Source organism: Benincasa hispida, chromosome 12, assembly GCF_027475165.1.
Source record: "Benincasa hispida cultivar pf3 chromosome 12, pf3_genome.v1.1, whole genome shotgun sequence".
NCBI lineage: Eukaryota > Viridiplantae > Streptophyta > Magnoliopsida > Cucurbitales > Cucurbitaceae > Benincasa > Benincasa hispida.
The window spans coordinates 14440477-14456280 of NC_143489.1; the positions used below are offsets into that span (position 1 = coordinate 14440477).

General features: G+C 33.1%; 2 protein-coding genes across 2 annotated transcripts; both read right to left on the bottom strand.

The window, feature by feature from the left end:
- Positions 1-1489: 1489 nt before the first annotated feature.
- LOC120068413 (protein NRT1/ PTR FAMILY 6.3-like) lies at positions 1490-6218 on the bottom strand. Its single transcript, XM_039020173.2, has 6 exons — positions 5837-6218; positions 5561-5738; positions 4933-4972; positions 4243-4814; positions 2178-2698; positions 1490-2084 (listed from the first exon to the last, which is right to left on the bottom strand). Exons 1-6 carry the CDS (start codon positions 5952-5954, stop codon positions 1741-1743), a joined length of 1773 nt encoding a protein of 590 aa, XP_038876101.1. The 5' UTR covers positions 5955-6218; the 3' UTR covers positions 1490-1740.
- Positions 6219-13640: 7422 nt separating this feature from the next.
- On the bottom strand, positions 13641-14348 carry LOC120067409 (uncharacterized). Its single transcript, XM_039018978.1, has one exon. It carries the CDS (start codon positions 14346-14348, stop codon positions 13641-13643), a length of 708 nt encoding a protein of 235 aa, XP_038874906.1.
- Positions 14349-15804: the final 1456 nt, after the last annotated feature.

Below are 15804 nucleotides of genomic sequence, written 5' to 3' on the forward strand. Positions count from 1 at the left end.
ATATATATATATATATATATATATATATATATATAAGTTTGTTATATATTAAAAGTGTTTTTATTAATGTCAAATTACTATAAAGGATAACTATAAAGTACTACAAACTAATAGTTTTAAATAATAGTCATTGGAGTTGTTCGTCTAGGATGGTTGCCATTGGAATTGGTGGAGATGGTCTTCGAAGTTGGTTATTAGTGGTGATCGCCAAGGTTGGCCCGTGGCGATGGTGGTCAATCGCAAGAGGTGGTAGCTGGAGTGTTGACAGATGGTGGCGGAAGTGAAGTTGGCTAGTGGTGGTGGTTGGAGTTGACCAATAAAGAGCGATGGTACTCGCAAAAATATAGTGAAAGCGAGGTAGATGATTCGAGACATTTGGTAATTTTAAAAATTATACAAATTAAAGAGGGATTAATCATTAAACAGTCCAAATCTATTCCGAGTGGTTTCCAAACATTTAATTTGAACTTTTTCTAAAATAATTTTGTTAAAAATAAAATTAAAAACACTTGAAAAGATATTCTAAACACAACCCTAATTTAATAAACATATAACCCTGGAAGTTGAGAGGTTATATGACAATGCTTATATGGTTTCACCGAAGGTATGCTAATCCATCGAATGTATCATTTTTTTTAAAAAAAGTAATGTTGAGAATGCGACTAAAGTGTCACATTAGTTAGATAAGAGGAGGATCATTGATATATAAATGAGAATGACTATCTCCATTGGTATGAGACCTTTTGGGGTGAAACCAAAAACAAAGTCATGAGGATTTATATCCAAAGTGGACAATATCATACCATTGTGGAGATAGTTTGATGGTCATTTTTCTTATCAAGCAATAATACTTATATGGTTTCACCCGTCTTTTTCATTTTAATCTTTTTTGGTAAGGAAGAATCTCATGTTTCAATTATCCCACTTTATCAACTTCAATGGTCTCAATATTTCGACATTTGTTGAAATTCTCTCAAAAAGAGTCTGGAGTCTACTGTCTTCCTTCAAGATTATGTTGTTTCACTCAAGTCAAATGGACCATAACAATAGCTTAAACAAATCAGACAAAGAGTTAAAAATGAGCGAAATCATAATCAAACCACAGAGCATACCATAGAGCCTTCGAGTAAGAACAATGTACAAAAATAGATTCATACCGTCTTCTACTACAAAGAACACACCAATTTAGATTCAACTAGCAAGAGGGGAACCAAGCCTAAAAATTATAGCAGATAAATTGGTGTACATTCTTGGCAAAATACTGCTATAATTTGTACATTCTTGGCAGATAAGATCATCACAACTGTGTTAATAATCAATTACCTTAAATGGAAAAAATATAAATTCTTCAGCTTAACTTAGTTAATGATACATCAATTACCATTTTAAAGATAGATGATTCCATCATCCACTCCATTATTGTTAAACTTAAAAAAAAAAAAGATAAAATAATGGCATTTATTGGATGAGACAAACAACGTGGGAAGAATTTAGAGGGAAAAAGGTAACACCCAAATTTTTTGATATTATATTAGAGAGAACTTCCAAAAGCGATTCTCACTTTTTTCCTTGGCTTTCTGATACATCAAAACTTTACATATAAACTTTACATTATTAAAATGTAAAGGGTACCCCCTTTTCAAATGGGCTTCTAAAACCTTTATACTTAACAAAAACCCACACACAAACAAAGTGAAGAGAGCAAGTGATAATATATATATGTATGCATGCATGGACTTTTCAATGGCCAATTGGTCCACAGTCCTCCAATTCGATCCCTTCATCAGCCAACCTCTTTTCCTTATACACATACCACTTAGAACAAACCAAAAACACCATCAAATTCAACACACTTAAAATTGCCAATAGCCAATAGAAATCATAAAGCTTCCCTTCATTGAGATTGTCTGGTATCCATGGCTTCCCATGTTCAGTCACTTTTCCCACAATTGTAACTAGCAATGAGCTAAAGAAAAACCCTAAAGCAAGTGTGCTCAAAAACAACCCTGTGCTCATTGTCTTCATCCCTTTAGGGCATTCTCTTAAGAAAAAATCCAATTGTCCCATGTACGTAAAGGCCTCGCCTGCACGAGCAAACAAAATTTTACGTTCTAACTTTTTATATGTATATGTTTCGAATTTACGACAAATTAAAAGGATGACCATTGTCTTTTTACCTGATCCTACTAATAAAAACTGGGGAGCCAACCAAAACACGCTCAATGGCACCTCTGCTGTTGGCTTGTACGTCAACCCGTTTTCCTCTACCACCCTCAATCGTTTTATTTCGGTCAGTGCGGCGGCGATCATGGCAATTATCGATAGAACCAGGCCGACCCCCACGCGTTGTAGCGGGCTTAGGCCTTGTGGGTTCTTCAAAATTCTCGATGCTATTGGGACGATGAATCGGTCGTAGATCGGGACCGTTAAGAGAATGCTGGCAACAAAGAAGACGGTGAGGGAGGCTGCCGGAATTTCGAAGGATTTTCCCAGGCGTCGGTTCATTGTGGTGGCTTGTGACACAGAAAATGTTGTCATTTGGGCATAGACTGTCCAAAATATTATGGTGGTTGCCCAAATGGGTAACATCCTAAGCACTAATTTTACTTCCTCAATGTCTGTTAGGGTTGATACTTTCCACTTGTTTACTACATCGCCAACTATCTCGTCATCCTTAATTGCTGCCTTGTCCAGAAACCTACACCATAAACAAACACATTCAATATATAAAACAAAAAAACTTTAATTATATAAATTCATAATTTTCTTAAAACAAGAAACTAAAGGCTGGCAAGGAGTTAGTAGAGGCATCTGAACATCTTAATTAGGTTGACACATTTATAGTACTCTTATCCCATCCCGAACCCAATAACCGATATCATGATTAACCATTAGTTTTTGATTGGATTTGAACTTGGGTTGGACCAAAGTTTGAAACTTTTTCAAATCCCACATGACAAAAATAAGAACTAATTTCTCATTTATATATAAAAGTTGATTATGGGATAAAAATTCACTCCTCTTATCCAAAATTGACTCAATGATTATTAGAGTTTGAACAAAAGTTAAAACTTTTTTAAAATGAGAGCCAAAAGACATAGAAGGAAGTGCTCAAAGAATCTGAGTTAAAATATTCGGGGAGAGATCAAAGCATAAGATTTAGTATCGATGAGTAACTAAAAGTTAATGATTTTTGTTCTTGGAAAATAAGCTAGAGAGAGGTTGACAAGCATCGTGAGAGACTACAAATTTTGGAGACAGAGCCATTTGATTTATTTAGATTATTTTTCACACAACTTGTAGAGCCAATCAATTGAGTTTTATATATGAAATAGAATAATAATTAAAAAAAAAAAAATTGTCGGCTAGATGTTTAAGAAGAGTTGTGTCCCAACTTTATAATGATTTTATAATGAATAAAATTATTCCAATTTCTTGTCTGTAAATTGGAAAAACAAATATAATAGGCTTCAATTATGGCTAACTTCCAAGTGTATAAAATGTTTTTTGTCTTAAGCTTGTCTGCTTCCCCGTTGGATTAGGATATAGTTTTTAACTAATTAAAGAGCATAATTGGTAGCCAAAAGTAGAATTTGGGATTGATTTTTTGGCCTATGTGGTAGGAAAACGTATTGGGAATGGCCACAATTATGTTATAATTCATATATTAATCGTCTTTAAAAGTAAGATGATAGTTTAAATCTTTTATACCGACATATATTTTAGAGGAAAAATCGAACATCTGACTCTCAGGTTAATAGAGTATATATTTTATTTCAAGTGAATTATGTTTTATATTTGTTTTTAAAAAAAGACAATTTGGGTCGAAGGTGCACTCAAAGATCTATACTAGGTGGATTTATTCTTAACACCATCATTATACCACTTTTTTTTTAAAAAAAAAAAAAATGGATACAGTAGATACATCCAAATATCTCTATTAGGTAAACACATTTTTAGTACCTCCATCATCTCTTATTCATTAATATTCAATAGGCACAAATGAGAGAATACCCCACTTATACCGACTATATGAACTATCTTACCAATTGATCATCGTAGATTCGTAGAAGTAATAAAGTTTCAATTTTTAGAAATGGGTGTAATTGAATATTGTTTTCTTTCTTCCTTTCTTTTTTGAGAATAACTTCTATGTATAAATAATGTTAAAGAATACTATTATCCTTTAAAAAAATTTATTTTTTGATTTATTTATGTTGAAAAGATAAACATAATTCAAACCTGAATTGCTTGGTGCGGGGTAGCTTTTGCTTCTTCTTCCCAGATCCATCGACTGCATCTTCAATTTGATACAACGACAATGGATCAGAGGGTAAATCCAACTTCCTCTTCTTCCATGCCGCAAAAAGCACGGCAGCGATCTGCGTCAACGGGCTACCGACCAATTTCTTGAACCGGTATCGACGAGTACCCAACAAGAAGACAACCAATCCCAACACAATGGCACAGGCACATATCCCATATCCCCATTGCCTGCCCCAGTTGTCTTGAATGTAAACAAGAATTGTCACAGCTCCAAGCGACCCAATGCTAATTATAAAGAAGAACCAGTTGAAGAAGTTGGACATTTTTATTCTCTCCTCTTTGTCCATGTCGTCGAATTGATCAGAACCAAAGCCTGATACACTCGATTTTAGGCCACCGGTGCCGAGCGCGGTCAAGTATAGGGCTGTGTGGAGAATGGCCAGCTGCTTGCTGTCTGCCTGAATGCATGGGGTGGTTGAGAACCCCGGCGAACACTTTGGAGGTCGGAGACTTGGAATTATGGTGGAGATTGTTAAGAGAGTTACACCCTAATTAATGCCACAAAATTTTTAATTAAAACATGTTTACCAATATAACCTAAAATCTTCAAAAAATAATTAAACTAGAAAATAAAATTATAATTCGACAAGAGTAATATAATCTTACTGTTGCTTGAACGGTTGCAAAAATAGAAATCGTCAGATACCTTTAGGAAGAAAAAATAACGAATCAGAATAACCATCCAAGTAATTTTTACTCCACAAAAAAAAAAAAAAAAAAAAGAAAGAAAGAAAGAAAGAAAAAGAAAAAGAAAAAGAAAACCCTAAACTCAAAAGTCCAAACTAAAGTTATCTCCATATTTAATGAAATTGCTTTTAGTTTCACATATTTAATTGTTTCGATTTGGGTTGTTTGATAACTATTTATTTTGTTTTTAGTTTGTTTTGTGTTATCTATTTATTTATTATTTTTATTTTTATTTTTTTGAAATTAGGTTAAGAATTAACCAAGATTAAAAGAGAGAAATTAGGTTGAATTTTAAAAAATTAAAAAAACGAAATAATTACCTAAACAATTAAACACGTTGGCTATGTTCGAATTCCTACCTTTACATCTTTTTTTTAACTAAAAATGAAAATTTTTCACTGTAATTAGTATAAGAATTGAAAATTTATATATCAATTAAAAATAACTTTATAAAATCTTAAAAATTAATTAATTATTTATTTTTCAAAGTATAAGACGAAACTCTTACAATTGAAATGCAGAAAAGAAAAAAAATTAATGTAATTACCGGCCGAGAAAAGTGTCGGCGACAAAACCACCAAACAGACATAACATGAAGGAAGTTCCGAGGAAGTTGGTGACATTGTTGGCTGCAGTTGCATTTCCCAGATGCATTGTTTCCGTCAAATATGTTACCAAATTCACTGCAATCCCCAGCGTCGTAAGCCTCTCCACCGCCTCCGGTCCTGTATAATAATTACGTTCTCGTTTTTTAAATTACTGAGCTCAAAAGTTTAAGTTGATACGATAAAAAAATATATATATAACAAAAATAAAAATAGACCTAGAATCATGGCAGCGGCGACCCAGCCACCGGTTTTGGCCTTGATGGCGGGCTTGCCGGTGTAATCCCAGGCATCTGGGAGAGTTTTTTCTTGAGTGGTTTCCGGGAGAACACTCATGGTGAAGCTTATGAGCTGAAGAAAGAAAATAAGAAGAAGAAGAAGAAATTATATGGATATGTATGTGGCGCAATGGATGAAGATTCTACGAGGACTTTGGAGGGTTTTTATAGTAGGAACTTCAAACGCTGACGTTTTAATAAGGAAATATTCTATTCTTATTTTATTGTTATCATATATTTTATAATTTTTTCATTGTGTTTGAAGTTTTCAAATTTTAAAAATCTTATTCATTTTTGTGTTTAATTAATGATAATTTTGAGGCTTTTATGTGGGGTTTATACTTTATATGGGTTGTTTATTCCAATGAAACAAAAAAGAATTATGATATACAGCTTAGCTTGTGAGATATATGGATTTTGGGAAACAATGTAGTTTGGTTTGAGTAAATTATTTTAAACAAAAATTTTAGGGTTAAATTAGGATTTGTTTTTATTGAGATTTGAAATCTTAGTTTAAATTTATTCATGATTATAAGAGTTTCGACTTGTCCTTTAAAGTTGATCAAAAATTAAAATTAATTACTACTTGTTGGAATGCCTTGAATCCTAAACATAATTGATTTGGGAGATATTTAATTAGTTATTTAATTATTTTCCTCTTCTGCATTAGGTTTAGAAAAGTGGACTATATAAATACTTTAACTCTTGAAGAAGCATTATTCATTTTGTATTTTCTATAGCACTCTCTCTAATAAAATTGTTCTCCCTCTGTCCCGTGGACATAGCTAATACATTATTAGTGAACCATGCAATTTTGTTGTGGATCTTCTCTATTCTATTTATGTTCTTTTGTATTTTTTAATTGTCGATTTTGTAAGAAACCTGTATCAAAACCTAATTTTTAGGGTTTTGAAATTCTGCATTTGTTCGTGGGTCAACTTAGGAAAGAGCATTGACAAACTGTTAAGAGGATTTTCCGTTACCTTAGAGGTACGTTTCATTGGGGTCGATGTCCTAAATCTCGTAGAGTTTTGTAGTTTGTAAACACTTGTATGAACAAACATTTTGTGATTTATAATATATGATATTTTATTCACTTCAGTCTATGGAATATTTGATATTTTAGTTGCATTAACCACAAACCAATAAACTAAGATCTATGGTTATCGTTGTAACTTAAATATGTATGTGAAGATATACAAGTGGGTCGTGTTTTAAGTGATAACATAAATGGTTTGTAGTAGCATGAGGAGGGATACCTTATCCTGGTGACACTACGAGTATGACCGACTTTGTATGTGTTACAAATGCTGTAAAGTGCTACAAATGATTTGATCCTAATCATTCATGTATTAGACATGTGAAGAAGGATATTCTATACAAAGGAGTTTGTATAATACCGGACCATGAAATGTTTAGTCTCGTTATATAACGTCGTTCATAATTGAGGCTTTCATTTAACTAGGATGACCATAAGTAGTGAACTCCTGCATATGAGGGCGATCCTTTGATTTGCATGGGTGAGAGTGTCCAGATCGTCGACTCAACAAGCTTACCATTTTGGGGAATTGTCTGATTGGGGAGTTGAAAACTTAACTATATAAGATGAAATTCACTCATTCCTAGATGCAGGGTAAGTAGATAAATGGCTCCCTTAAAGACTGATTCTGAGTCTTGAACAATGTGGCACCACACCCTCTCTTGGCCCGAGAGGATTTTAGTCATAATGGGACTATGATCTATTGTTACGAGCGATTTGTGAAGGATCATCGTACTGTTGATTGGTTATACCTAATGGACATAAAAATATATATGTGGTGCGAAGAGTGTAGCTGTCAGTCTTTAGTGGACTACCCGATAGTTAACGGATGGTGGATAATGTGATTAAAGAATTTAGTGTTATTCACGTACCGTTGGAGCTTCAAGTTACAGGTCCATAAGGTCTCTTTGGTAGCTTAATGGATTCAAGTTGAGAATCAGTTTTTGAGTTAATTTGAAATGTTCAAATTAATAAGAGGGAATTTGATTATATATGATATAATTAAATTAATTAAATTATATATGATATAATTGACATAATGTATTTGGTAGATTAGTGTATGATTGCAGGAACTAATATTTGAATATGATTCAAATATAATTTCCATGAATTAGATTTATAGTTATTAAATTTAATATAAATATGATTTATATTAAATGTCATAAAATAAAGAAAAAGAACTATGGTTTATATATTGTATATAATACAATATTAAAACTATACGCTATAAATATAACATGATAAGTTAGATATCATATCTATTTATATTTATTAATTAGTTGATAATTAAAAATATTTTTCACAATAACCACCCTTAGTGGGTAGTTACACGGTTTTATGGCAATTTTTGGATAAAATAAAATTTGATTTCAAAATCTCACACGTCTGATATTATTGGCAATCGAGTTACTACACGATAGGTTCAGAGACTATACGATAGTTTTCTTATCTAAATGATCGAGTTTCGAGTCTATGCGATAGACTTTATCTTCTACACAACTGTGTTATCGTTTACTTGATCGTCTCCTCCTCCACTCTAAATCTTCCCTCAAACCAAAATAAGCCAGAGTCCACCACTCTTGGATTCTCACACCGAGAATGCCAAGGTAATCTAATGGTAGTGTCTGATTTGTTCGAGGATCAAGTTACTGCTCGTTGCCATTCGAGAGAGATCGTCTTGCTCGTTGCGTTCGTGTTTGATCCAGGAATATACTTGAAGAAAGGTTCTTCATAGATATAGTTTCTTGATCTTTTGTTTTTATAAGAAGCATGCTGTAATTTAATTTATGTGCATAATCTGTTATGTTTAACTGTAATTGTAGGAGTTCTTTCACAATGGAGTTTGGATGATCCGCTTCTGCTCAAAGGTCCTCTGTAATTAGAGTTCCTTCACATTTGATGTTTGTCTCATTTATGGAAATGATACAAAGTGTTGGGAAATCAGTTATTCTGATTCTGATTATACTAGAGATATTGACAGTAGAAGGTCTACGACTAGTTATGAGTTCGTCCTAGGTGGTTCTGTTGTTAGTTGGAAGGCAACCTTACAGTCCACGGTTACTTTTTCTACTAATGAAGTAGAGTATGTGGCTTTAACAGAACTGCTAAAGAGGAAATCTGGTTGAGAGGACTTGTTGGTGACCTTGGATTACATTACAATTAGGCTATTGAATATTGTGATAGTTTGAGTGCAATATGCCTAGCCAATGATCAAGTTCATCATGAGAGAATCAAGCACATAGACATAAGATGTTACTTCTTGAGATGTGAGCAAAGGCTTAATGTGATGGAAATTGGTACTAATAATAATCCTGCTGATATGTTCATCAAACCGGTTCCACATGGCAAGTTCCAACATTGTTTGGACTTGCTGAATGTTCTGAACTGTTAATTGTCTCTTCTGGATAACTTTGTGGTATGATGGAGAAGTTTGGGTATAGTTGGCAATGTTTTTTATGTTGCATATAGTACATATCTTATCTGTGAGAGAATTCAGGTCAAGTTGAAGATTTGTTGGAATGCCTTGAATCCTAATCAAAATTAGTTTAGAAGATGTTTAATTATTTAGTTAGTTCTTTTCCTTTTCCGCCTTGGCTTTAGAGAAGCATACTATATAAATACTCTAACTCTTGAGGCATTATTTATTCTGTATTTTCTATAACATTCTCTTTAATAAAACTGTTCTCCCTCTGTCTCGTGGATGTAGGTAACACATTGTTAGAAAACCACGTAATTTTGTGTGTAGATCTTCTCTAGTTATTATACAGAGAGTAAATAAAACTCTGCTCGTTTTATTAATCATATACACAGGGCATATAAAGTAATCAAGTGCCAGTAAAGTAAGCAAAGTAAAATAAACTTATTTATCAAACTGACCAACTGATAAGAAACTAATTTCAGGTACAAGCTTAATACTCCCCCTCAAAATGAAGACATAACATCTAAAACACTCATCTTAGATAGTAAAACATCAAATGAGGAACAAAATACAACTTTTGTAAGAATATCAGCTAGCTGAATGTGAGCTCGATCAAAAAGCAGCTTCAGATTGCCTTTGAGAATTGATCATGAACGAAAGGGCAATCCAATTCAATGTGTTTAGTACATTCGTGGAAGATGGGGATTATTGGCAATAATATACAGTTCTGAAGTATTATCATAGAAGATGAGTGCTAGGGGACGGCTGGAAATTTGCAAATCGTGTAACAACTGTGATATCCAAAGTAATTCACTAGTCTTACCAACAAGGGCATTATATTCTTCTTTGGCTAAAGAATGGGGGACACTTGTTTGTTTATTTGACTTCCAAGATATCAAAGATTCACTAAAAAAGACACAAAATCTGGTGGTAGACTTTCTCGTATCTAAGCATGATGCCCAGTTAGCATCCGAGAAGGCACTAAGCTGGAAAGAATAGGAGCCTTGAAGGAGATTTTCCTGATCAAGAGTTACCTTTAAAAATCGAAGTAATGAATGAGCTGCATTTAGATGTGTTTGAGAAGATTTAGCGAAAAATTGGCTCAATTTGTGTACGACAAACATGATATCTGGTTGTAAAACTCTAAGGTATAGTAAACGACCAATGAGACTGGATCAGACAAAAGATTTTTATCATTAGAAGACAATTTGATATTGGGACCTATAGGAAGTGAAGCTGGTTTGCATGTTAATAGGTCGGCATCCTCGAGCAGTTGAAAATGTAATGTCTCTGAGATAAGAACATGCCTTTTAACGAATGTGCCAATTTTAAGCCCAAGAAATACCGAAGATTGCCAAGGTTTTTTAGCTTGAAAGTATCATTCAAATTCTTCTTTAAATCATCAATGAGAGAAAGTGATGCACCGATTAAGATGATATCATCTACATAAACAAACAATGCAATAAAAGAAGAACAAACATCTTTAACAAACAGAGAGTAGTCTAATTTTTATTGTTGGAAATCAAAGGAGTACTAAAGCATGTGAAAACTTATCAAACCATTGACGAGAGTCTTGTTTAATCTGTAAATGGACTTGTGTAACTTGCATAATTATTACTCCCCCTTTGTGAGAACTTTCTCATGCTTGTAGCCCAATGGTAAGTCCATGTACTCTTCTTTGAATAAGTCATCATGAAGGAAGGCATTGTTCACATCTAGTTGACTAGACACCAATTTTTAGAGACTATGAGAGACAAAAGCACCTTCACAGTAACCATTTTAGTAACTGGGGCGAAAGTCTCAACATAATCGAGTCCTTCTTATTGTGTGTTCTTTTGCAATCAAACGTGCTTTATAATGATCTACAAAATCGCTGGCCTTGTGCTTCATTTTATAGATCCACTTACATTCAATGGAATGGCTGTTGGGAGGTAAGGGCACTACAGACCAAGTATTGTTACGCTCCATGACAACATGTTCATCATTTATAGCATCACACCAATGAGCATAAGAAACCTCTTAATGATAAAATTTGGGCTCTGTTTAGCTGAGACACTCATGACAAAATTTCTGAAGGAGGGAGACAATTTGTGATAGGTAACACACTTGCTCAAAGGATACTTGGAATTAGAATCTTCAGCAAATAAAGATGTTTGAAGTAAGCTACAATGATAATCTTGTAAATAAGAGGGCTTCTTTGTAGCTCGAGAAAATTTTCTAACAACTAGTTCAATAGGTTGAGATGTTGTAGAAACAATGGTTTCAACAGGATTAGAAACATTGTTTTCTCCAATCAGTTGAGCATCAGAGATAACATCAATTGGAACACTTCTTTCTGAAGTAGTGGAATCATTCAAAACAAGTATTCTTCTTCCAAAGGAACCTGCAATTTCATATAAGCAATCTGAAACATTAGTGCAAGTCATTGGTATAAGAAGTACCAAATCAGAAAATGGGTCAACAATTTCTGAAGAAGCATTAATCTGATGAAATGGATGACATCTTCATGAAAGATAGCATCCCATGATACAAAAAACTATTTCTTCTCAATATCATATAGTTTGAATCTTTTCATCCTTGTAGGATATCCAACAAAGATAGATAGAATGCTTCAGGTGAATCTTGGATTGATGATAGGGTAAGGATTATGCAAAGTAGAGGCAACCAAAAGATTTCAAGATACTATAATAAGCATTTAAACCATGTACTCGGAAATAGGGTGTTTGCCATTCCAAAATAGGAGAAGGAGCCCGATTGATTAGATAAGATGATGTCAAAACACATTCACCCCAGAAATCTATAGACAATTGAGACTAAAATAAAAGCACACGAGCAATGTTAAGTAAATCTTGATGTTTTCGCTCAAACATAGAGTTTTGTTAAAGATGTCCCACACAAGATAACTGATGAACAACTTCTTTTGAAACAAAAAAAAAAAAAAGAATTAACAAAAGATAGCTCAGGAGTATTATCTGATTAAAACTTCTTTATAGTAGCATTAAACTAAGTTTCAACATATGCAAAAACCTGAGGAACAATCCTCAGTACATTAGACGTAGGCTCGTATTAAAAAAACCCGTGTGTATCGAGTAAAATCATCAACCAAGGTAAGAAAGTATTTGTAACCAGCATATATAGTAGAAAATCATCAACCAAGGTAAGAAAGTATTTGTAACCAGAATGTATAGTAGACTGATAAGACCCTTTACATCAAAATGTATCAAATCAAATTTTTTAACAACAATATGATTGTTAGACTGAAAAGATAGTCTTCTTTGTTTAGCAAGAGGAAAAAGTAAACAAGATTGCATACAATCAGTATATACAAAGACTTTGGGCAACAAACTTTTTGAAGCAAGTAAATATTTTGTGGAAGGATGTCAAAGGCGATTTGTGCCAAAGATCAAAATTATTAGAAGCAAAACCTGTACTGATAGCATTACAGGTTGGTTTTATTGTGTGAGAAACAGGTAAAGAGACATCGCGAATCAAGTATAAATCTTTCCAAGCATCAACTTTGCCAATCATCTTCAAAGAATACATGTCCTGGATCACACAAGAACCATTATTAAACTGAACAACCACTGGCAATGTAGTAGCGAGAGAACCGATCGAAATGAGATTGAATCTAAATGAAAGAACAAATAGCACTTTTTTTAAAAGAAGATTGAGAAAAATATGTATATCGCCAACAAGTTTCACTATAACATGATCATGATTAGGCAAAGAGATAGACATTCCAGTAATGGAAAACGTAGATGTAAAATATTCTTTGGAATAACATATATATGTCGAAGCTCCAGAATCGAAAAACCAAACATCAGATGAAGGAGGAAAAGAACCACAAGTACATGAAATGTGATTTGATCTGGAAGCAGATGAAAATGCAGGTTTTGTAGAAATGATTTTGCCTTTGAAAGATGAGACTGCAACATTGGCACAAGGCCTTGATATTGTTTAGGAGTCATCGTCATGGAAGAATAAGATGAAGGAGGTGTTAGAGAATATGATTTTCTAGAATCCTTGACATTATTTTTTGAATGTCGATTTCCAGAAGGATATCCATAGAGCTTGTAGCATCAATCAACAATAGGACCAGGTATATTACAATAAGTGCAGATAGGACGATCCTTCTTCTTCGATTAAGAATTCTTGGCAGCAGAATTATCTTCTGAAAAAGAAGGAGTAGGATTGGAAACCTTTGTCAAAAGAGAAACAACATTGGTAATTGAAGGAGAAGGAACAGAGGAACGCTGTTCAACTTCTTGAGAAATCAAAGAAAAGACTCATTGAATAGTAGGTTCGGGTCCAGTTAACAATAGGCAAGTGCGAATCTGAGAGAAGGAGTTGTTCAATCCCATAAGGAATTCCATAACATGTTCAATCTGAAAATAATCGAGTAATTCCTTCACTCCTCCACAAGTGCATCGTCCGCAAGAACATATAGGTTGATAGGATGCTAATTCATTCCAAGCAGTCTTTAATTTTGTAAAATAGGCTATAACAGAAAGTTGATCTTGAACAAGATTAGAAAGTTCACGGTGAAACTGAAAAATGCATGGATACTTCTTACTTTGATATCGTTGTTGTAGATCAAGCCAAATTTCTCTTGTAGAATCTGAGAAATTGACACTAGCAGCTATTTTTTTGGAGAGTGCATTAAAGATCCAAGTTGTGACAACACTATTGCAAATAATCCATGAATTTTGAAGATCGCCTATTGGTTTTGGAAGAGTTCCATCAATGAAACCCATTTTGTTCTTCACTGTAAAGCTAAGAGTCATAGATTGGCTCCATGAAGAGTAATTTGATTTGGTTAACAAATCTGATACTAAAACCAGACTAGTGCTATCAGAGTGATGTAGGAAATATGAACATGAATATTGTTTAACAAAAGATTGAACGAGAGGAGCATAAGTAGTAAATTGATTCGAAGAAGGAGATGAATTTGAATAAGTCTGATTTGGTGGGATGGGGTCGTTAGGGTTCGTCATTTTAGGAAAAATCTAGAGAGAGAATATTACATCTGATATCATATTACACAGAGAGTAAATAAAACTCTGCTCGTTTTATTAATTATGTACACAGGGCATAATATAGCCAAGTGTCAGTAAAGGAAGCAAAGTAAAATAAACTTACTTATCAAGCTGACTAACTGATAAAAAACTAATTTCAGGTACAAGCTTAATATTATCCTTTTTACGTTCTTTTGTATTATTTAATTGTCGATGCCATAACACTACTTTTGAAACATTAGTAATTTTACTTGATTTATACTTTTCTATATTTAATTAAAAAAATCTTATTAATGATAAAACTAATTATCTTGAAATAATTTCTTGAATAAGGTAATTTTATTGAAGAATCACTTAAACTCAATTAAGTGAATGAGTAAGTACAAAACTTAAAACATAGCTCAGCTTAACTAAATTCACTTGTCTACATGTTGATGAACTCAAAAAAGAAAGAAAGTTGATGAGTTCTTGAATTTTAAAAATTTTAATTCCAACCTCTAAATCTTGAAATATTTTATTATTTTGTATTCATCGTTATACTATTTCTACAACATTTTTTTCTCTCTTTCTAACTTCACAACGATGGAGGAAATTGAAACCTTTTACATCTCTTGATCAGAGTTATATAATGTAAACTTCATTCAAATGAATATATAATATGACATGGTTAATTGGTTTATTTTCTTTCTGTCAACTCAATGAAAATATTAAAAATATGATTTAAAATCTCTAAGAAGCTAAATATGCATGGAGATATAGACAAGGATGGAAAATGCCCCATTCCCCATTTTTGTTCCCCGCCCCATTTTTAATACACACGCAGAAATATAAATATGTTCAAATAACTTTAAACGCTAATGTATTTATGATGATATTATTTGAATAATTTGATATGTTAGAACCTACTATGTATGGATAATTAAATAACATGATATATTTTATTTTAATAGTTCATTTAAGAAGATTAAAATTTTTCATTACGAATTAGCCATTTAAAAGAATATTTACAAGAAATTAACAATTTAAATGAGATTAATTCGTAGTATAGAATTAACTATTTGATCAAAACAATTTCTTTCATATGGACCATTCTACACAGAAGTCTCAACACAATAGAGGTGCTCCAGAAAAGCTTACCAAGTTTCTCGTTAAATCTAAATTGGTCCCCATTATGCAAACAAACTGGGAAAAAAAAAATGGATCGTCTTTTTATTCATTACAGGGTGGCCAATGTCTTCCAGAATAAGCTTCAAAATATGTTGGGGATCATTATCTATAACAGAACATCCCTAATCGCCCTCTGCAAAAACTTTTTTGTTTGAATTTAAGTTCCAGAAAAAATAACACCATCTTCAATTAAACAATTACTGTTTCCTGGCCTATTCGGCTCGAAAGGGACAATCGTACGTTCAGTGACTCATACAACAGTGACGCC

Coding starts and splice junctions, on each gene's coding strand:
- LOC120068413 (XM_039020173.2), bottom strand. CDS start 5,954: ATGAGTGTTCTCCCGGAAACCACTCAAGAAAAAACTCTCCCAGATGCC. Junction 4,973..5,560: donor GCCGACACTTTTCTCGGCCG/GTAATTACATTA, acceptor TTCTTCCTAAAG/GTATCTGACGATTTCTATTT. Junction 4,815..4,932: donor TTGCAACCGTTCAAGCAACA/GTAAGATTATAT, acceptor GGCATTAATTAG/GGTGTAACTCTCTTAACAAT.
- LOC120067409 (XM_039018978.1), bottom strand. CDS start 14,348: ATGACGAACCCTAACGACCCCATCCCACCAAATCAGACTTATTCAAAT.